The sequence below is a fragment of the Leopardus geoffroyi genome, chromosome A1 (assembly GCF_018350155.1).
Source record: "Leopardus geoffroyi isolate Oge1 chromosome A1, O.geoffroyi_Oge1_pat1.0, whole genome shotgun sequence".
Lineage (NCBI taxonomy): Eukaryota > Metazoa > Chordata > Mammalia > Carnivora > Felidae > Leopardus > Leopardus geoffroyi.
In genome coordinates this window covers 29,637,179-29,661,545 of record NC_059326.1, presented here as the reverse complement: position 1 = coordinate 29,661,545, position 24,367 = coordinate 29,637,179, and the positions used below count along the sequence as shown (strand labels likewise).

The 24,367-nt window shown below is 37.2% G+C and overlaps 1 protein-coding gene across 1 annotated transcript in view; it reads right to left on the bottom strand.

Moving 5' to 3' along the window:
• Positions 1-22,594: 22,594 nt before the first annotated feature.
• SUGT1 (SGT1 homolog, MIS12 kinetochore complex assembly cochaperone) overlaps positions 22,595-24,367 on the bottom strand; it is a 45,675-nt gene continuing 43,902 nt past the window's right edge. The window contains exon 13 of the mRNA XM_045478241.1: positions 22,595-22,720. Within this exon, the coding sequence (XP_045334197.1) occupies positions 22,619-22,720 (102 nt within the window). The 3' untranslated portion in view covers positions 22,595-22,618. The remainder of the gene's footprint in view (positions 22,721-24,367) is intronic.

Here is a 24,367-nt window from a genome sequence, read left to right as displayed (position 1 = left end):
GAATCAAATTTACAAACAGGTTAAGTTAGTGTTGCCTGACTTTCAACAATAAAAGGACTTACTACAGATTTTATTTAAACTGTTTACATTCAAAATAATCAATTCACATATAGTTTTTAGGTATTTACCCTGTAAAGGTAAGTACATCTATATATACATTTATTGCATGTATAACCTATACCTAGCGAGTAGTTGATATTAGGCTCACTGAACCTTTTCCATGTCTTAATAGTTTTAAAATAAAAAATATATAGGAGTCAGTCATCATTAGGGTATATGTTATCATCAGATAGATAATGGGACCGGAAATAGTATAAGTTATAACTAAGTCCTTACATTAAAATACCAAATTATTAAAAAAACATTTAAGTTCCTTGTATAGGCTTAGTAATAACGCCACAGTTGTTCTGTGTCATAGTCCTGTTGTCTCTGTGCCTACTCCTTTACAAAAATTCTCTTCCCATCAAATTCCTGCAATTAGAATGCTAGAAAGTTCAACCTCTTTTTTTCTCATCTATAGACAGGCTACAAAAATTTTAGCAGCAATGCTTGAAAGAAATAACCCCTAAATACTTTTTTAAAGCTAGTATTGGATTTGCAAATTTACTTGCAATTACTTAAAAAAACAAACAAACATGATATTGGTGGCTTCCTGTCCTTCAGACTTCCAAGGTGTGGATTATTTCCTTGCAAAAAATTCTCTTCCCAACTGTTATATTCCATTAACCGAGACTATTATACATTTTATGTAATGAATTAGCTTTATACTGACATAGCCAAAGACTTGGAATAAACTAGTCAAGTATGAACTTTTAGCAGAACATAATGCTTTTAAAAGCAAGTGGTTTCTTTTCAATTAAAACCACATTCCTGCCTGTTAGTTACGGGGTTAACTATACAACTACACAGTAAAAAAGATCTCCACAGGCTATACCCTAACACACATTCTACTCAACCTATTCAGCCAGCCCAGTAATTTTTAATATTCACTTAGCACCTATGCATAATCAGACAGGCAGCATCTGAGAACATTCCAGTTGCTAAAGAAGAAATAGTGCTTCATTATACACTAGTACTATGCCAGGGCTCTCCATGAATACTGAGCATTCTAATATTCTCTGTTTCAGTTTTAGTAATATCTCAGCAGTGATAAGCTAGCATCTTGTCCAAATAGTCTAAATTTGTTTCAGTTTGAAACACATTTTCTTTCATCATGTGCAATAACACACAGTTACATAGATTCCATTAGTTTACCATAATGACCCTAAGTTCTAATGACAGAGGAACAAAAATAATCAGTGAGCTTCTCTCCTGTGCCTTTACATCCATGTAAGAGGGAAAAAATTCTTCAAAGGAACAACCCAAGTAGCTTTTTATTCTTTTCTGAAACTTACAGGAAATAAGGCATTAGAGATTAGTATTAACATCACTTCTTTAGTTTCTCCTTTACCCCTTGAAATAGGTGTTTTTTTAAAGGCAGTGCCCCAGGTCACACACTTCAGAATCACCAGGTCATTAAAAACACAGATTTTCCCAGCCCTATTCCAAACCTACTGATCCAAAATCTCAGGAGGGTAGCCAAGAAAGCCTACATATGAAAAAACAAGCCTCCCAGGTGAGGCATATTCAACATTAAGTTTGAGAACCACTACCCAATACATTATACAGAATATCTGACTAATGCTCTAATTTTTAGTTGCCTGATATTTGGGGTCAGTACATGTTAGGGGAAATAAAGTTTTAGGTGAGTTAGAATCTGATTCTTTCACCAACTATGTATGGGAGTTTATGTTCAAGAAAGGTTATGAAGAAAACAGTATTATGAGTGTACTCTAGAAAAAATGCACCTGTAAAACCAAAAATTTGGACTAGATAGCATTTAAGATTCATTCTAGCTCTAAAATTCTGATTTTATTTTTGTTTTGTCTCCTCATATTGACAGGGGAGTAAAATGCAAATACATGTTTAAGGGAGTAATAGGTACCAAAGCTATTTCTAGTCTTGGCAGATGGGCCATAAAAACATGCCCTGCTGATATGATTTTTACAATTCTATTAAACATAAAACCCCATATCACACTTATTCTTAAGTCCCTGTTCACAACCAGTCATTCTATTTAATTCAATTTTGACTCCGTATCTCTTCTGCTATAAACTGTACTTATATTCCAGACAAGAAATAGCTTTGCTAAACAAAGACTACACTAAAATGTGATACTCCTGTAATTTAATGTGTGAGGAGGAAAGGGCAGACGTAAGGCGAGAACTGAGACTGAGGGCTTCCCATTTACCCATGAAGTCCTGTACCAGAAATGAAATTCATTCACCTCAATACTTTCAGGTATTCAGAGTAAAACTCCATAACAATCCGTATTAGATTTATAAAGTAAATTTGACTTGACTGTATATATATTTGATAAAAATTAGAAAATTTTCAAAAAGACTGACAACTGATAGAATTTTGAGTGAGGACAACAGGGTTTTATATTCAGCTACAACAAGCTCTAGCCTGGCAACCATGATCTCATCTGTATTCCCTGAAGGCCCTACATGATCCAGACTCCCCCACTCTCCTCTCCCACCAGTAATCTCAACCCCTCCCACATCAGGGCTTCACATTCACCATTCCTTCTGTGGGGAGCACTCTTTCTCAAGTATCTGCACCATTCCCTTCTTTGCTTCCTTCAAGTCTGTATTCAAATGTCACCTGCTGTCTGAGGTCTTACTTGATCTTCTATCTCAAATCTGTCCTCTTCAAACATTTAGTTTTCTTCCTTAGCACTAACATCATTTAACATACACTTTGATTATTTCTCTCATGAGCTAATATCTATAAAGGCAGGCAGTTTTTGGTTGCTCACCAGTGTATTCCTAGTGTTTAAAACAGTGTCTGGCACATACTTAGCACTCAATAAATGAATGAATGGGTGTATCATGAATTACGTATTTTTCACTCACCTATATTTTTCTAATATCTATATTAAAGTGAAAACTCAAAAAAAAAAGTACATAGCTTTTGGCAGAAAGACCTCAAGGATGTTCACACTGCTAAAAAAATAAAGTACGCAACCCTCACCAAAGAGGATCATGGGGTATTCAAAATCTCAAAACTTCTTGGGAGGTTTTTAAAAAAAGGTACTAGAAAGTAGTTCAAATTTTTGCATCCAAAGATTAGTATGATTATTATTTTTAGAAATCGGTATGCTTATAAACGAAAATGCTGGACTCACCCACTCTTGGTTTCCAAACCTTTCCATATGTCCAAACCAATTCCATTCCTGGCTTTTTAAATCTCTGGCCTCTTTCACTCTCCCCAAGTTCCCTGGGCTCAAGAATTCTTCTGGAAGAATCACTATGCTAGTTAGAAAGTAAACTTTAGTCCCTTCTTTATGAAAACACACACATTTTGGTTTTAAAACAATTAGGACAAAAGAAAGAAATCTGAAAATTAAATAACAGAACAAAAAAACACTTGGATATCACAATGGTTTCGATTACTTATATAACTGCTATTCCCTCTAGTAATGTAGATAAATTAAGAACAAATCAGATTTAGCTCTCAAGGCCATGGGTTACAAATACTGATGAATAAATGAACAATTTCAGGGGCATGATAGAAAAAACAAAGTAAACTTTAAAAAAACTAGTTTGGGAAAAGTAACCCAACTCTTCCAATACTTGAATATCTATGTGAAAGGCACAGAGCTCTGCATAAAAAATCCAAAGCTAAGTAATCAACACTGTAACTGAGAAGGACCCACAAGGTAAAAAAGAGAACTGCAGCTAACCCTACACCCAGTGAAACTGTAAGAGGTGTCATAAGAGGCCTGAACAAGGCACTTCCACATCACAGCTGGAGTGGCAAGGAATTCCTGTAGAGAACATGGAATGGAGGGGTTCATTAAGAGTCCTAATATTCTCAATGGGCTCACTTAAAGAATACACGGAAGCAAATAAAGACATTCTATGCAGCAGTAAGCCCACAAGCAAATGCAACCATCATCAAACAAATTCTGTGGGCCTATTCCCTACATACCAGGTACTGCAGATACAAAGTTGGAAGCTACCACCCACATCCCCTAACCCAAGCAACTGTCACATGGGGGATGAAATGGGTCATTTGTAGCCACTTGATAAAGAAAGAACAGAGCTGATTCAAACATATTTGTGAGACAGTCGAATGGAGTAAGACTGAGGCCTATATAAAGAAGCCAAATAAACCCATGCATGATTACTGCAGCCAATTCCAAACTGTTTTTAGAGAAAATTCTAGTCTTCCTTTAAGTGCTGAATTCATCTGGGTAGCCTTTAATTCTGTTCATTAATGGACTGAACCAGGATCTTCCTCTTCTAGTTAAAAGGACCAGGACGGAATGGGAAACTATGTCCACTCCAGATTTAGTTAATTTAGTAAGCCAGCTCCCTTGCACCCTAGATCATTCAACTAAAAGGAACACCACTAAAATCCCTGACTTTCAGCTCCAACAAATGGAGGCCCCTAAACAAACAAACAAACCCACAACTCCTGGTCTCTGCCATTATTGTAAAAAGCCAGGACACTGGAAGAAAGACTGTTGCAGACTTCAGGGCTCCAGGCACTTTCATCTCTCTAACCATCCTTTCCAGTGCCCTGCCAATCCCTAATGTCAGAACTGCAAGGAACGACAGACGTTTTTCCCAATCCTTCCCTTTAACCGGCTTAGAGAAACCACTCTCCAGATTGGGAACGAATGCCTCTCTATCCTAATGGACACTGAAGTTATACTCAGTGCTCAACCCCACCATTATTAAACAGCGCCTGCTGTAGAGTATTAAAACAATTAAAATAGTATGGGTCTCCAATAAAACTCAACAGGTTCCTAGCTCTAAACCTGTTCTCTTTTGGTTAGGCCAAGAGATATCCACCCTTTTCCCTGTAGCTCTTTCATCCCTATTGACTGGACTGACATTTCTTGGAAAAATATGTTGGAATTTCTTTCTCCTGAAAGGGGAAAATAATTCTAGAATTTGAAAACAGCAACCAAAATAGCCAAATAAGTGAATTGAATGATCTTCAATAGGTTTTATTTGTTCTGTCTCTGATGGCACTAGAGCTAATTACAAGGACATTGATCATTTGTCTCTATTGAACCAGCTACCACTCTTCTTATGGGCAGAACCTTGAACTGTTATTGGCAGAATCCACAGTGTACCTCCTATTAAGATACAACAAGGTCTCTCAAAGCCTCTCCCTAGAATTAATCAATACCCTACAAATGAGGAGGCCCTTCTGGGCATTAAGCCCACAACGGAAGACTATAAGGCCTAAGACCTCCTTATCCCCTGTACCAGTCCCTGCAACAGCCCTAACTTTACCAGATAAAAACAAACAAACAAACAAAATGAAAAACAAAACAGCTACAGACCTCCCAAGTCATAAACAGCATTGTCATCTTTCACAGCTCCATTGTTCCCAATCTCCATACTTTGTTGGCCTCTATCCCTACTGAAAGCAAATTTTTCACCATGGTTGCTCTATGTATATAGAGTGTCTTCCTTAGTATTCCAGTGGATAAGGCAAGACACTATCTCTTTGCCTTCACTTGGGAAGGACAATACACCTGGACTGGACTGCCCCGAAGTGCTACCGTAAATCCTTCATACTTTCCACAAATCTTAAAAGCGGATCTAGATCATATAAAATTTCCTAGAAGTTCTATTCTATTACAATATGGAGATGACTTGCTTCCCTGCTCCTTTTTCAAGCCTCTTCACAAGAAGACAGCATCCACCTATTAAAACTTTTAGCCTTACAGGGACATAAAGCCTCCAAGGAAAAATTGCAGTTCGTTCAAACTCAGTTTGCTATTTAGAGCACCTAATTTTGGAACAAGGTTTATGTTTCAATCTAAACAGGCATCATGGCATCCTCAACTTTTCAAAAAGCACATCTAAGCATCAATTAACAAGGTTCTCTTCGGCTGCCTCATTATTAAAATTCTATTCCAAGCTTCTCATTTTTTGAGAGAAAGCACACACATGTGAGCAGGGGAAGAGTAGACAAGAAGGGAAAGAGAAACCTTACATTGGTTCCACACCCAGCCTAGAACCCAACGCAAGGCACGATCTCATGACTGGGAGATCATGACCTGAGCTGAAATCACGAGTTGGACGCGCAACCAACGGAGCCACCCACGTGCCCCCTCAAACTCTTCTCCTATGGCCCAATCTCTGTATGCTTACTAAAAATCAACAAACCTGAAACCCTGTTATTTACTAAGATCAAGACAACTTAGTCTTTAAAGTCTTAAATGAAAATCGAATAAATCCCCCTGGTCTTGAACATCTCAATTATCAACTTCCCATTTTCCTTTGTGTGTAATGAAAAAGAGAAGAATGCCCTTGGGGTACTCACTCCCAAACCTGGGAACCATCATTGGCCCATAGGGTATTATAGCCAACATCTAGACCCTGTGGCACAAGAGCACTCCCCACCCTCTGCCTCAGAGCCATTCCTGCCACTGTTCTTTGAGACAAGGTGCCTGAAGAAATAACCATGGGAATCCCTTCTAACTTATACCTTATTCAGTAGAAACCTTTCTAAACTCTCATCATATTCAACTCCTGTCAGTTATTTGCCTCACCTCCTATGAAATCTTCTTGCTAACCAATCCTCATACAGTACTGCCCCTTACCCATGGTTTCACTTCCAGTAGAACTGAAGTTGATTTAAAGAGACAAGATACTATCCAAAGCCAAGTCTTCTACTGCAATGAAACTGGGCTCTTCTGAAAGAAGATATCCAATAGAACCTACATGAATAAAAGTGCAAAGGAAGCACCACAGCATAACACATGTTACAATAATGCAGGGCATATGATAAATAAAGCCTGGTATAGTGTACAGAGCAAAGAATCCAAGTGCTTGCAAAAACAAAAAGAAATGATCTGCCTGCATTCTGGTAACATAATCAGAAAGCATGGGTGATACTCATCTTGTTTATGGGAAAGTTCCACCAATGCTTCATCTCCAAAGAGAAAAAATATTCAAGAGTAAGGGTTGAAATTTAAAGTCCTATTAGTAATAGACAATGCACTTAACCATCCTGAGTCTGTTTGCTATGTACAAGAAAATGTTGGGGTTGTAGTCTTATAACCTCACCGCTTCAGCCTCTTGACCAGGGCATCATTTGGTTTGTCAAGGTGACATACATGTGCCTTGTATTTGATCACATTCAATCGGCAATTGATACAGACACTAATCTGGACAAAATGCAGTGCTGGAAATCATTCGCTACTACTGATGTAATAACATTCATCAAAGCTGCAATGAATGAATTAAAACGAGAATCTGTACATGACTGCTGGAAGAACTTATAGAGTGAAGACATGAATGATTTTAAAGGCTTCCCAGGGATTGATGGAGAAGAAATTCTTCACACAGCAAGATAAGTTAGTGGATATGGACTGGCCAAGCTTTTTGATGAGTAAATTGAAGAATATACTGAAGAACACCTAAAGTGTTAACAAGTGAGGAACCGAAAGAACTTGAGTCATTTACAAAGGAAGAAGATGAAAAAGAAACAAACAGAAAATAAAGCAGAACCAGCAAAGTGGACATTAGCAAAATTTGCGAAAGTGTTTTGAACCGCACAGACATTAAGGGGCAAAATTGTGGAATATGATCCTCAAATGGAACACAGGATTAAAGTCACCTATATAATCCCTGAAGGATTACAACCTCTGCAGCAACACTCTGTTAAAAAGAAAGAGACAACAAATTCCAATTACCATGTTTTTCCAAAGTTTTAGGGAAAAAAAACCTTCAACATTCAAGGATCCCCAATTATTGACACTGTCATGGGCTTAATGATCCAGGATCACCTGAAGCAGAAGATTATCCTTCTGGATTTGTCGGAAAGTCTGCCACAAGGTCAACAGTGCCTAACACTGTCACAATACCTACATCACTCATTTCATCTCATCACATAGGCATCATATCGTCTCATCTCACATCATCACAAGAAGTAGTACAGTATACAGTACAGATATTGTGAAAGAGAAAAAACAATCACGTAACATTTATCACAGTATAGCATTGTAAGTAGTATTATTGCCATTAGCTTTATATATTTTCAACTTTATCACAGGTATGTATACACAGAAAAAACATAGTATAGATAGGCTTCAGTACTATCTGCTGTTTCAGGCAACCACTGGTGGTCCTGGAAAGTATCCGATGTGGATAAGGGATGGGGCGGGGCAGGAAGCAACTACTACATAAATCTTTCTCACTGTAACAACCTTAACTACTGCTAACTCTTCTCCCCTCTACTGATAAACTTCTCATGACTGCTTACTATGAATGGACTCCCTCCATGAGGACTGATAGCAAAATCCTTTAGATAACGCTGACTTCCAGGGTTTACTGATGGTTCTAATTTAAAAGTGAAAATGGTAAATACTGTGCCGGCTATGTATTTCCAACTTCCCTTGAAGTTATTGAGGTGGCACTTTTACCTTTGGCTACCTGAGCCCAATAGGCTAAACTGTATGGTCTTACTCAGGCCTGCATTTTAGCCACGGAAAAACTGCAAATATAAGTAGACCTCGTTTTACTGCACTTCACAGATACTAGAGAGTTTGTGGCAAGCCGGCATCCAGTAGTAAGTCTACAGGTTCCAGTATTTTTCCAACAGCATTTGTTCATTTTGTGTCTCTGTGTCACATTTTGGAAATTCCCACAATATTTCAAACTTTTACATTACTACTGTACTTGTTACAATGATGTGTGACCAGTTACCTTTAATATTACTAGTATAGTTTTGGGGTGCCACAGACCACACCCAAGTAAGACAGCAAACTTAACTGCTAACTGCATATTCTGACTGCTCCACTGGCCACTCCCCCAAACTCTTTTTCTTCAGGCCTCCCTATTCCCTGAGATACAACAACATTGAAATTAGACCAATGGCCTCTAAATGTTCAGGTGAAAGAAAGAGTCACATATCTTACTTTAAATAAAAAGCTAGAAATTATTAAGCCTAGTAAGAAAGGCATGTTAAAAGCCAAGACAGGCTGAAAGTTAGACTTGTGCCAGTCAACCAAGTTGTGAATACAAATGAAAAGTTCTTGAAGGAAATTAAAAGTGCTATTCCAGTGAACACGTAAATGATGAGAAAGTAAAACAGCCTTACTAATGATGTAAAAAGAATTTAAGTGATCTGGATAGATGATCAAACCTGCCACAACATTCCCTTAAGCTAAAGCCTAATCCAGAGCAAGACCCTAACTCTCTTGAATTCTATGAATGCTGATGAGGGTGAGGAAACTGAAGAAAAGTTCAGAGGCCGGTTCAGGAGATTTAAGGAAACAAGCCATCCTCACAACTTAAAAGTGCAAGGTGAAGCAGCAAGTACCGATGTAAAAGTTGGATCAAGTTATCCAGAAGATCCAGCTAAGATAATTAATGAAGGTGGCTACACCAAGCGAAGCACTTTTTTTTCCCTTAATTTTAAGTAGTCTGCTCAGTGTGGGGCCTGAACTCATGACCCTCAGACCAGGAGTCATATGCTGTATTGACTGAGCCAGCCAGGTGCCCCACAAAGCATTTTCAATGTACATTTCATCCTTGAACAACACAGATTTGAACTGTGTGGGTCCACTTATACTCACATTTTTTTTCAATAAATATAGTGGAAAATCTGGGGGGGGGGGGGGGGGGGGGGAGGGGATTTGCAACAATTTGAAAAAAATGTCCAAATTGCACAGCCTAGAGATACTGAAAAGATTAAAAGGTCTATCATGAATGCATAAACTATACATAGTTACTAATTTATCATTTACTATCATAAAATATACACAAATTATAAAAAGTTAAAATTTATTGAAATGTATGTAGCATATGCTAAACAGCATGCTACTAAGCAATGAATGGATCAACCAAGAAAGCAAAGATGAAATAAAACACATGAAGACAGGGGTGGCTGGGTGACTCAGTCGGCTGGGTGCCCAGCTCTTGATTTCAGCTCAGGTCGTCATCTCATGGTTTATAAGTTCAAGCCCTGCAACGGGCTCTGTGTTGACAAGCATGCAGCCTGCTTGGGATATCCATCCATCCTCTCTCTCTCTCTCCCTCCCTCCCTCTATCCCACCCTCCCTCACTCCCCCTGCTCATACTCTATCTCAAAAATAAACAAATATTTTAAAAAATACATGAAGACAAATGAAAATAAAAACACAAATCCAAAATATCTAGGACACAAGGAAAGCAGTTCTAAAGGAAAAGTTTTAACAATACAGGTCTCCCTCAAGAAAAAAAAAAACTCAAACAATCTAACCTCACACCTAAAGGAACTAGAAAAAGAATAAGCAAAGCCCAAAGTTAATAGAAGGAAATAAATAATAAAGATCAAAGCAGATACAAATGAAATAGAGATAGAAAAAAAGAACCCAAAAGATCAATAAAACCAAGAGCTGGTTCTTTGAGAAGATAAACAAAATTAATAACCCTTTAGCCTGACTCCTCAAGAAAAAGAGAGAGGATCCAAATAATAAAAAACGAAACATGAAAAGTAACATTCGACACCACAGGAACACAAAAGATTATAAAATATTATTAAAAGTTATATGCCAACAAACTGGACAACCTAGAAGAAATGGGATAAATTCTTAAAAACATTAAATCTTCCAACACTTAAGAAGAAACAAAAACTGAACAGACCAATTACTAGTAACAAAACTGAACTGGTAATCAAAAACTCCCAACAAATAAAAGTCCAGGACCAAAAGGATTCACAGGTGAATTCTAACAAATATTTAAAGAAGAGTTAATACCTACTCTCTTCAAGCTATTCCAAAAAATGGAAAAGAAAACTTCCAAATTCATTCTATGAGGCTAACATTACCCAACACCACAACCAAACACATCACAAAAAAACTAACTACAAGCCAATAACCCTGATGAATATGTAAAAATTCTCAACCATTATTAGCAAAATGATTCAACAATACACTAAAAGGATCATGTATACCATTCAAGGAGGACTTATTTTAGAGATGGTTCAATGCTGCAAGGATGGTTCAATATTCACAATGTGATACACCACATTAACAAAATGAAAAATAAAAATCACATGGTCATTTCAACACAGAAAAAACATCTGAAAGAATTCAACTTCAGTTCATGATCAAAATTCTCAACAAAATGGATTTAAAGGGAACATACGTCAACATAATAAAGGCCATATATGAAAAACCAGGAGCTAACATTATATTTAATGGTGAAAAACTGAAAGTTTTCCCTCCAAGATCAGGAACAAGATGACTGCCCACTCTCAACGCTTTTTAAGAAGTTGTTTTTTTTTAATGTTTATTTATTTTTTAAAAGAGAGAGAGAGACAGAGTGTGAGCAGGGGAGGGGCAGAGAGGGAGGGAAACACAGAATCCAAAGCAGTTACTGCCAAGTGTGGAAATCCCTGCGATTCTGTACTTGTGCTATACTGATATGATGAAGTTAAACCTCATTATAGTTGGAGCTTTTAAGCTGGTCCTTCCTTCCAGAAGCTTTAAAGGTTTGGTTAAGAATATTGCCCAGGGCACAGAGATACTGAAGAAATTGATGACAACATATAAGATTCAGAGTAGCATTTACATGTGATTCCAGAGGTTGTTTTGTATGGTGTATTATTACCCACCCATTCCTTTAAGGGGAACAGAGTGTCCCATCCCGCCTGCTCCTTTAAGGGGAGCAGTGTGTCCCATTTTGTTGGTTCCTTTTTTTCCAAGGGGGTCATTTGAGTGTTCAAACAGAATAAACTTATTTTAAATTCATTGTAGAAAAAAAAAAAAAAAAAAACAAAACAAAAAACCTGTCAACACAGAACCTGACACAGGGCTCAAACTCATGGACTGCAAGATCATGACCCAAGCCAAAGTCAGACGCTTAACCAACTGAGCCACCCAGGCACCCCCACTCTCAACACTTTTATTCAACATGCTACTGGAAGTTCCAGCCACAGTAATAAGACAAGAAAATGGAATAAAAGGCATCCAAATTAGTAAGGAAAAAGTTGAACCAACACTATTTGCAGATGACATAATATTATACACAGAAAACTCTAAAAACTCTACCAAAAAACTACAAGAATAATAAATCCAGTAAAGTTACAGAATATAAAATCAATACCCAGAAACTGGTTACATTTCCATAAACAAATAATGAAGTAGCAGAAAGAGAAATTAAGAAAGCAAGTCCATTTACAACTGCACCATAAAGAAATGCAATACCTAGGAATAAACTTAACCAAGCAGGTGAAAAGACTCATACTCTGAAAACTATAAAACACTGGTGAAAGAAACTAAAGATGACACAAATAAAAAGACATCACATTCATGGATTGGAAAAATATTGCTAAAATGTCTATACTACCCACAGCAATCCACATATTTAATGCTATCCCTATCAAAATACCAACCACATTTTCCACAGAACTAAAACAAACAATACTACAAGTTATATGAAACCACAAAACACCCCAGGCAGCCAAAGAAATACTGAAAAAGAACAGGGGCACCTTGGTGGCTCAGTCCTCAGACTTCGGCTCAGGTCATGATCTCACAGTTTATGAGTTCAAGCCCCGTGTTGGGGTCTGTGCTAACCCCTTGGAGCCTGAAGCCTGCTTCAGATTCTGGGTCTCCCTCTCTCTGTCCCTTCCCTGCTCACAACTCTGTCTCTCTAAAATAAACATTTAAAAAAAAAAAAAAAAAGAACAAAGCTGGAGACACCACAATCCCAGATTTCAATACATACTACAAAACTGCAGTAATAAAAACAGTATGGTATCAGCACCAAAAACAGACACATAGATCAATGAGAACACAATAGACAGCTCAGAAATTAACTAATGCTTCTATGGTCAATTAATCTATGATAAAGGAGGCAAGAATACACAACAGGGAAAAGACGATCTCTTCAATAAATGGTGCTAGGTAACACTGAACAGCTATAGGCAAAAGAATGAAACTGAACCACTGCTTTTTTGTACTATACACAAAAACAAACTCAAGATGGATTAAAGACCTAAATGTGAGACCTGAAACCATAAAGCTCCTACAAGAAACATAGGTAGTGATTTCTTTGACATCAGCCTTAGCAGCATTTTTCTAGATGTCTCCTCAGGCAAGGGAAACAAAAGCAATATTAAACTAGGAATTATATCAAAATAAAAAGCTTTTGCACAGCGAAGGAAACCATCAAGAAAAGGAAAAGGCAACCTCCTAAATAGGAGAAAGTATCTGGAAACAATATATTCAATAAAGGGTTAATATCCAAATATATAAAGAACTTATACAACACAATATCCATTCTACACTTCATAGATCAAGGCATAATTTTGACTTTCAAGTCTTATCATTTAAGAAATGTATTTCATAAGGCTATCGATGCCATCTATAGATAGTAATTCCTTTGATGGATCTGGGAAAAGTAAGTTGAAAACCTTCTGGAAAGGATTCACCATTTTAGATGCCAGTAAGAACATCTGTGATTCATGGGAAGAGGTCAAAATATCACCATTAACAGGAGTTTGGGAAAAGTCAATTCCAACCCTCATGGAAGACTCTTGAGTGGTTCAAAATTTCAATGCAGAAAGTAACTGCAGATTTGATGGAAATAACAAGAGAGCTAGAATTAGAAGTGGAGCCAGATGTGACTGAATTGTTGCAATCTCATGATGAAACTTTAATGAATAAAGACGTGCTCCTTACAGTTGAGCAAAGAAAGTGGCTTCCTGAGATGAAATCTACTTCTGGTGAAGACGCTGTTAAGAATGTTGAAATGACAACAAAGGACTTACAACATTATATAAACGTAGCTGACAAAGCAGCACCAGGGTTCGAGAGGACTGAATCCAATTCTGAAAGAAGTTCTGGGTGTAACAAAACAGCATCACGATACAGAGAAATCGTTTACAAGTCAATTCACACAGCAAACTTCACTGCTGTCTTAAGAAATTGCCACAACCACCTGACCTTCAGCAACCACCACCCTGATGGGTCAGCAGCCATCAACATCGAGGCAAAACCCTTCACCAGCAAAAAGATGGACTTGCTGAAAGCTCAGAAAATGGTTATTAGTATTTTCAGCGATAAAGTACTTTTTAATTAAGATATATGTATATAGTTGCAGACATAATGCTATTACACACTTAACTGCCTACAATATAGTGTAAACATAAATTTTATATGCACTGGGAAACCTCTATAATGTTTCTCCCAAATGATAATATAGAAAAATTAACTAGCAATACTCAACAATTGACCCCAGAAAAGGAAAACTAAAATCAGATATCTAATAACTGTCAGTTCAATAAAAGAACTGTGGTTTGGCCAAACAGTACAAACCCAGTCATACCAGAGGCCTTAAAATTTGCATACTGTATATGCTTTCAAATATAGCTCTTCTGATGAAATAACTTTTATGAACCAGTACTGGTAGGGAACTATCAATACAGATGCAAAAAGTACCTACTTTGCCTGTTCCACTTGCTCCAAATACAAACCAAGGAAAGTGACCTGTACTGTTCCTGGATACTTTAAATTGCCTAATGGACAATTCAAAGTCTGGCAAATGGATTTCAATCAACCTCTCCCCTACCCCCAGTTTCATAGATAGAAATGTGTTTTAGTCATGGTTTGTATGTTTTCTCACTGGACTGAAGCTTTCCCTTATTAGGCAAGCTACTGCCTTTTCTGTGGCTAAAATACCATTAGAGGGGCACCTGGGTGGCGCAGTCGGTTAAGCGTCCGACTTCAGCCAGGTCACGATCTTGCAGTCTGTGAGTTCGAGCCCCGCATCGGGCTCTGGGCTGATGGCTCAGAGCCTGGAGCCTGTTTCCGATTCTGTGTCTCCCTCTCTCTCTGCCCCTCCCCCGTTCATGCTCTGTCTCTCTCTGTCCCAAAAATAAATAAACGTTGAAAAAAAAAAAATTTAAAATACCATTAGAAAAGACTGTCTCTACCTGGGGAATCCCCTTGAACTTCATAATGACCAGGGAACTTAGTTCCCTGGTCAAGGGTTTTAAAGACCTGTGCTTATTAGCCATTCTACAACACTTGCATTGTGCTGACCATCCTCAATCCTCAGCTAATCAAATACACACTAATGGCATCATTAAGGCTCAAGTGGCAAAATTTGTAGAGACCCTTTTAAATACTCAGGCCAAGGGGCACCTGGGTGGCTCAGTCAGTTAAGCATCTGACTTCAGCTCAGGTCATGATCTCATGATTCATGAGCACAAGTCCTGCATGGGGTGAGCTCAAGCCCCGTGCTGACAGGACGGAGCCTATGTGGGATTCTCTCTCCGTCTCTCTCTGCCCCTCATGGGATTCACTTTCCCTGTCTGCCCCTCACTCACTTGTGCCCACTCTCTAAAAAATAAAGTCGTAAGATGTCATTAACACTGCATTTTTAGAATACATACATACATACATACCCAGGCCAAAAGCACCGCCATTAGTCTTTCAGAATCCAGAAACTCTCCCTCAAGGCATCCAATCCATATGGCTCCTGCTTCTTTGATTCACAGTCAAGAAAAGGAAATATACTTTAATACTGTAAAGGTCTAATTACTTCTGTTGAAAATAACCATGCTCTGGTAGAACAGTCTTTCAACAGTGCACTCCTGGGAGACAAAGACCTCAAGGATCACTTCTTGTAACTCAGATTTAATCTATTGGAAATGACATCTCTAGAAAGATTCTTCAACTCTGTTAGAAAGGCTCAATTTTTCTACCAAAGAGATTTTTGGATCCATGTATCACTTCCAAACAAAGCACCAAACCCGAACTGGACTTGTGCACCAACAGGTGACCTGAAAGAAAGTATTTCCCAAGCAGGTGGCTTTCTGGGATGACTGCACCTATATACCTTCTTTCCCTTGCTTGTTCTCCCGTTTTCTTCTCCCTTTTTCATGGAAGGGTAATACTTCTGTCATCATTTCCCAGTATCTTGCAAAAAGGGTAAGCTGCTCCAATTACTGGATTTGTTATCAGAAACCACTATCTGTCCATGACCCCTTAGTTTACCATGTAAGTAATTCTGTTGGAATCCCAGATGTAACTGTATGCCTGAATTGTTCCACAGGTTCTTTTCACAAAATTGAAATACTAAATCCACATACCACCAATCCCTGCCTCAATTTAATCCAACCCTAGGATGGGAGAATGTGATCCATCAAATACAGATTTGAAAGATACTGCACAGCAGTCACCATAAATCAGACCATTGCAGATTTGCTGTCAAACCCATGTATCTGGGTGGTCTTTCAATATAGAATACAGCATTTGAGTCTTGGCTGAATGATGCAAACACCTCTATATGGACCAAAGGGTCCATAACTACTACTACTTATGAGGAAATCATATATATACACATTCCAGCTACTCCTTCACATGTGGTGGTTTTGGCAAATTGCCCCTATGCTTAGGTAACTTATCATCTTAATTAAGCTGGACAATGAAAGGGCAGTGTGCTCTTACTGTAATTACTGTTCTGTCGTCATAACAATGAGAATCCTCCTACAAAGTCCAGCCCATTAAGCCTCCACAGTCACCTTGAACAGGAACTTCCTTGAGGCAAATAGGACTCCGGGTTTGCTTCCATAGAGATAGCCTTTCTCTCTTAGGCCAGAATAAGTGCTAATGACTGCATGATCAGAAAGCTAGCCAACTTTGTAGCCAAGGCAACAAGCAGCGTACCAACAATGACTTGACTCACTGGCTAGAGCAGTTCTAGCTAATTGTATAGCCCTTGATTGTATACTTAATGAACAAGGAGGTATCTGTGTGACTGCCAATACTTCCTGTTGCACATGGATAAATTCCTCTGGGAAAGCAGAAATTCAACTGCACAAAATTAGGAAATTAGCACATTTCACCTAACAATCCATGGTCCTTTGATCACTTCAGCTGGTTACCTTCAGGTCTGGCCTTCTGGTTTAGAATCATTGAACTGGACTTGTCATTATTACTTTTAATTTTGCTTTGTAGAACTGTTATTAAGCTTTGTACCCATGGCCACCAACCCTTTGTAAAAAACAATATGCCCAACAGGGTAATCTTAGCTCAACATTTTGAACTGATCTCCCCACCCTTACAACACTTACAAGATATAGACTTCAAGTGGGAAATGCCCGAATTCCCCCTCCTACCCTTCCTTTTTACTCAAATGTGGCCTAAACGGTTTCCAACCTGGGTACTTTCTCTCCACTGTGAGACGTGACAACCAAAAAAGGTCCTTCCTGGTACTGAGGAACAAAATCACTAAATGCAGAAAACCTGAGTCCTGGTCATCCAATGAGAAACCGCCACATCTCAGCCAATGAGAAGTAACCACAAGCCTGAATTCTTCTCCTCCTCCAAACTTCCCTTCAAACTCTCCCTCCCAACCTCTTCCTTTCCTCTATAAAAGCAAGCCCCTCTCCTTCATTCCTAGAGTTGCCTATGGTTTGCCATAGTTTTCATGTTTCAAATTGCATTTCTTCTGCTATTCCCAAATTAACTCATTTTGGTGGTAAAATAACTCTTTTATTTTTAAGGCTGACATTCCCCATTCTTTGGTGAGAAAATAGGATTGATGAACTCTTGTAAAAACGTCAGCTTCTCTACACTCATGGAACTAATGGGACAGAATTCATAGTTTATAAGTGGCGTGATTTTGCAACTTGTTTTTATAAATCCTAACAGTTTTACTCCGTTTTGACATTTAAATTAAAATGGAATTAAAACTACAAAACTTCTGAAAAGAAGTCCCTTAACATTCTACAAGTCTTTTAAAAATACTGCTGACAACGTCTACATATTTAAGCTCTGCTTAATTAAAATAACTACCCATTCAAATTAAAGACTCTTTCTATGAACTCTTATGCTTCGAAAGTATGAAGTTTAAAAATTATACTAACAATTTTCAATTAACTGATACTTTCCTCAGACAGAATCTTGAATTTTACAGGACTGAACTTGTAACAAAAAGGCTTTCTATAGGATTTAAGCCTCTCAGCCTAAACGCGTATAAAATAATCTGACATTATCTATAATATTAAGCACTGCGCTTTGCACTTTATATATACAGGTACATAATTCTTTCAAAACCCTTGGAGTCAGATGTGTTTCTCAATTCAGAATTTTGGGTTTTAGAATACAATACAGATACAGCATTTATTTTTTAACATCAGCAGGATTTGTGCTAGTATTCTGTAATTAAACATATTAATATTTCTACATCAAAATAGGACTTCATATTGTAAGTTCACACACAAATTTAGTTTTTAGAGCCCTCTGGATTAAAATAAACTCCTTTAACTCCTAACAGCCTACAAGGTGCATATCATTATTATCCCAAGAAGTGATCAGCATGAGGTGCCAGTCTTCCTATACTTGTAATAGTTGTTAAGTGTATCTCATTTGTCTGTAATTGCTGGATTTAAAAAAAAAACAACACAGCACCTTCAACACAAATCAAGACAACCTGCTTACAATACCTTCTATTAAGAAGAGGTCTGTATTCCCAATAGGCTTTCCTACTTAAGAAATTGTTAATATTCTGACCTTTTTAAGAATATGCTTTCCCGGCCCACATACAAGTAGAATCAAACAGTTCAACAACTTGCACATTTTCTGCTTGTCAGACAGGTGATTAATAAAAATCACTCACTGCACACCCAACTCATAAACCTGAAGAGGCAGTTACAGCATGGCAGTGGAGTCTCACAGGCCTAGGTTCAAATCCCTGCTCTGTCACTTATCAGTGGAGTAAATTTGGGCAAGGAACTTAACTTTGACTTCATTTTTCTGAGATATAGTAAGATGTTATCACTACTTCACAAGGCTGTTACAAATGAGGTAGTGTATGTATAACAGTGACACCTGGCCACATTTGTGTGGCCACATTTGTGTACCACAAAATGTACAGAATGGCTACCACTGTTACTGCCCTAATGGATTGGCAACATATATAGGATTTTAGCTGATTTGGGGGGCAGGAAGTAGGTAGGCAGAGGTAGGAAGAGAGGCTAAGAGTTAATTTCAGAAACAATTTACAAGGATGGTCCAAACAGTAACAGTTGTGCGTAAATCAGTATTTCCAATTTGCCCACAAGTTCCCAGACATTTCCAAGATCACATCTCTTGGTGTAAAATGAATCCACAATAGAATATGCATAGTTGCAGACAAAGGAACCAGATCAATGCTGATGATCTCTTACATACAACTACTTATAACTCTTTCTGGCACAGACACCATTATTTTGTCCTTTTAAGCTCTTACTATCTTCTCTCCTTGGTTCCTCTGAGCGACGGATAACTGAAATCCATATTCTTATGAGACTATGTAAGAGCAGGTATGAATGGCTAAAGGTAAACTTCTTTAGAACTGGTTACAATGAAAAGTAGCTCTCCTAACAAACCACTCAGCCATCCAGAAATTTTCTGAATTATTTTTGGAAATGTCAGTAATAGCTACAAGTCAGAGAGATGCACACTAATCTGGACAAGGAAGATACCAATACAATTAGATCTGCATTAGGCAGATCAGATGGTAAATAGGCAATACTGCTCTGAATCAGTGATATATCACAGAGATCAATGACGTAATCTGATATGTAGATAACTGGGGAAGGAGAAAAGGAAAGTAAAATGGGTAAGGGTAGTCAAACAATATTTAGGTTATTGAACTAAATTAAAATTTCTACGTATTCACGTTAACATAGTAACATATCCTCATTTTAAATATTTGAAATTTATAAAACTTATAGATACATTTTTATAAGACAGTCCAATTTTCTCCCTTGTTCTACATAGTTAGCCTCAGGAAAACAGTATCATTCAATATTCTGAAGTTAGTGAATACCATATGTTTTTAAAAATGTAGTTATCAATGCAAACCATCCTTTCTCTCCATTTCCATATAAAGAAAAAGAAAACCAATTATTTTTTAAAGTGGCCTGTAATTACCATGTTGAAGACTGAACTTTGTTATAGCTGGCAACCAAATCTGAAGGAGTTAGGACACAGACAGAAAATTATCAAAATTGACTCTGATGTTTAAACTGTGGTACAGCCATCTAAAGAGATTACTTGATAGAAGAGTTCAAAGGAGTAGATTATCCCATTCAAAATTCTTTGAGGATAATGTGAGAATTCTGGGAAGTCATCAAGGTGCAAATGATTATAAAAATCAGGAGAACAGATGAAGAATCTAAGGTTAAGAAAAATATGTATTCCAGGACTAATCCTTAGAAAAGAAAATAAGAAATACTAAGAGAAAAAAAAAATGTATCTTCTGAACAAAAAGTTAACCAGAAAACTAAGAAAACCAAATTTAAGAACTGAAAATGGAAATCTAGAAAGAAAGCGAGACCAATTAATAGCTGAGAATATAGAGGATAAGGATAAAGAGATTTTTAATTGAAATGGAGGGTTGCTGTTGTTTTTTAACTTCCTGGAGGCTTATAAATTCTCATTATCTAGAATGGTGAAAGAGAAACAGTACTCCAGAGTGGTACCTTATGCAGCAGTCTAATCCACTTCTCAAAAGTCCCTTCTTTACCCATAAATCTAGTGTACTTGTTTGAACCACATCCATTTTATAATATAGTCATGTATATTAGGAACTCCATTTGGCTCAGCAAAATCCTGAATCCCAAACATTAAGCAAATCTAGTCAATAGACAAGCATACTTTAGATACAGTCAGTATACCGTTTTAAAGTACAAGCAAAACTAGTACTAGAATTCTATTTTAAAACAGCCTCTATTACAACAGTGTCCTTGCTAAGAAAGAAAAAAGTTGCCCTTTAGTGGCAAAAATGTTTCTTATTTAGAATCATGGACTTTTAACTCTAAGACGCTAAAGATTATTTACAAATAATGAAGACAAAGACAGGCTAAACCTATTGAAGATTATAAAGCGACTTGACAGAGATTTGCTGGAGCTAGGATTCTTGTCTCTGGTGTAGTGCTGTATGGCCAACTTACGACATCCGTAGCAAAGCCTCCCTACCCCTTAGAACTAATGGTATACTGAGAAACTCTGACATACAGAATACTAAAACTACTATCAAGTTTCCTCAAGATGAAAATGTTATAAATTCATGCAAGCAAGAACTTAATTTTACCTTTCCTTCAATATTGAAGAACAAAAAAAGTAGTCTGTAGCTGTAAGTGGGCTGAAGGACAAGTAAAAATTCCCAGGTGCTTACATAAGCTTGTGTAAGGTTTGGGCAAGGCTGGTTTATCACACCACCACCGTCCTCATGAATCCCGCTACATTTCAGGTCAAACAATTAGATGGAAGGGACTGAATTCCCCCTCTTCTGAAAGTTGAACCAGTGGTTGATTTGCCTCCTGTTCACCCTATCCTCAGCTATGAGGGCCCAGTAATGCCTTGTGCCACACTGTGAGACCTGAGAGACACCAACCTCTATGGCATTATAGTTAACAATTATGGTCAGAAAGCAAAGTTAGACCTACATGTCACCAATGGCCTACACTCTGTAACAGCTTAGACTGCAAAGTATTTTAATCATAAAACACTATTTTTCTGTCTCAAAACTATTTATAATGAGTTCCATAATTCTTTCATCAATAATTTTCTCTGTGCTAGATTATAAGCTCTTTGAAGTTAATGATCATGTCTTTACCTTTTGTATTCTCATGGTATCTATTTACTCTAGAAACAGAGTACATACTAAATGTATACCTGTTAATTTACTCTCTCAGCAGCTACCCTAAACCACAGAAACCAAAGTAACCATGGGGACATGAGAAAGACTAATAAAGAAAAAAACTACACAAAAACAAAAAAAACAAAACCCCAAACCAAACCAAACTACCAGTTATTTCAGGACTCCTGATGTGGCAGGAAAAAAAAAAAAAAAAACCAGCAAGAAGGTAAGTTGGGCTTTCCTAAATCACTATTTGGCCCAATTTCACAGATTATCCTTCAACACAGATAAATTCGCAGCATGTTAAACTCAGGTGTCTATGTTTTAGACAGGAATTTGGAAAGTAAGGACCAAAATCCCAGTGTAATTACAAATATTTCGCATATAACCAAACAGGAATTCCCTGTGATAATTTCTCAAAGTTCTCATTAAAAAAACTTAAGAAAAAGGTAAATAAACCAAACAACTTCATAGAAAAATTGTATTTACAACTCCATCCAAAAGCAGTTTTTAAAAGCAAACAATGTAACACTTGAAAAAAATCTATGCTCACCCAAAATTGCCAAGTCTAATAAATATTAACGTAATACTTCATCAAAAATAAGGCAATAACCCAAGATATTCATTAATGATTTCTCCACCTTCCATAACTAGGTAGAACTACTCTATCTAGTAGCAAATGATACTTCATTCCATTTCAGCATGTCTGAAATCCTTAAGGACAAAAGTGATAAAATAGGATCTTCATTCTTCATTAGACTCTTAGAACACTTGAAGGAAAATAATTTCTAAAGCACAAAGAGGTAAAGAGGTAAAACCTTTCAAAAAGATACTCAGTGTTCAAAATTCAAGAATGCAATATTAATACACAATGGGCATTAGGTGAATATATGCAATACAGTGATAGCAAATTAATTTATTTAGTACTTTTTCCATTCCATATCATCAGGAGGATTGATTTCAACTTTCCTTTTACCTACATCAGACCAGTTGGTACTCAAAACTGTACCACCAGACTCCATCTGCAATAAGAAATAAAAATAGATTAATCTCTGGACCATATAATCAAAATAGTATTTTTCTAAAAATGTTCCAAGCATAGAGTTCCAAATATAAGCTATGTTTGTCTCAATATAAACACAAGATATCATTTTGATTTAATCTTATGCTTTTCAGAGAAGTTAACCATGTTCTCTACAACCTAGGAAGGAAACTCTAGAGTAAGGTAGAAGCCATCATGTTCATACACACTGTCTTATTTCCTTCTGCTAATCAGCACTGAGGCGTAATGTGGAAAATCTACCTTCTGATGAAAATACAATTGGCTCCCAAAGAAAATTCTTAATCTCTTTCATTAAAGATAGTAGAGACCAGGAAAAGTAAACTCTTTCGATAGTAGCTGAACAGAACTTTAAGAGACCCTTCTTAAAGCTCTGTGACAATATATACCAGGGAACATGGAATTTTTTTCAAATCACACACAGGTACTTAATATCAGTATCTCAGTAGAGGACCAGTTATCGATTTACCATCTACAGAATATACCTCCTAACAACCCTAGCATATTCATAAATACATTTTAAAAAACTTCTAGACATTTGATATCTTAATGGAATAAAAATTCATCGACTTGGATCATAGCAAAAAACGTGAATTATTAAAATCTAAACATTTTTACAAAATCAGCTGTGTTGCTAGCAAATGTATAAAGTTATACAATTACACTGGAACCTTGATATAACCCCATGCCCCACACTCTCTGTCAAGCTCTCTTACATGGGTTCCTTTGCATGGGATATTCTCCATGCCAGTTTTCTTTCTATTCTTTAGTTACCCTCTAAACATGACCTATCACCATTTCTCTGTGGCCTCATTTGACCCTAATCAGGACTCTACCCTTGTAGGTTTTGTACTCTGCATGAAAATAGTTACCATTAATATAATACACATCCCACTACTGTTAGAATTTTAAGGATCTGATTTCTTTTATACCTGCTTCCCACCCTTGGTTCCAACTAAAGATGAGAGCTCCTACAAAGCAAGAAAACTATCTTACCAACACTTATATACTAGATCTAAGCACAATCGTTGAGCACATGGTAGGCTTCAAATAAAATACTGATACCTATGTTTGTAAATGGTATGTTTGTAAATGGTCTGCATGTGGGAACAGACCTATACTTGAATCAAACTACATGGTGTATAATGCGTATTTCAAATAATGCCTTCTTTCATTAAAATGTAAGTGCTTGTAAACATATGTTAGCAGCATATGGGAAGAGCCCTGTGCTTATCTCACTAAACTACACTGTGTATAAACTGTTGTTCAAGTAACATCTTCTCTCATTAACACAAACTCACTAACACCCTAAATCCCAATCCTAACCCCTAAACCTAACCCTAAAACCCAAACCCTAAACCTAACTCTAACCCTAAATCAAACCCTCTGGAGAGTTCTCTAAACTTCAGGATATAAGGAACATACTCTCACACTGCCATAAACCCTAACCTAACCCTACATCTGAGGAAAAAAAAAAAAGAGAAAGTAGTGGTATATATACAATGGAGTATTACTAAGCCATAAAAAAAAGAATGAAATCTTGCCATTAACAATGACACGATGGAGCTAGAGAGTAATATGCTAACTGAAATAAGTCAGAGACAAATAC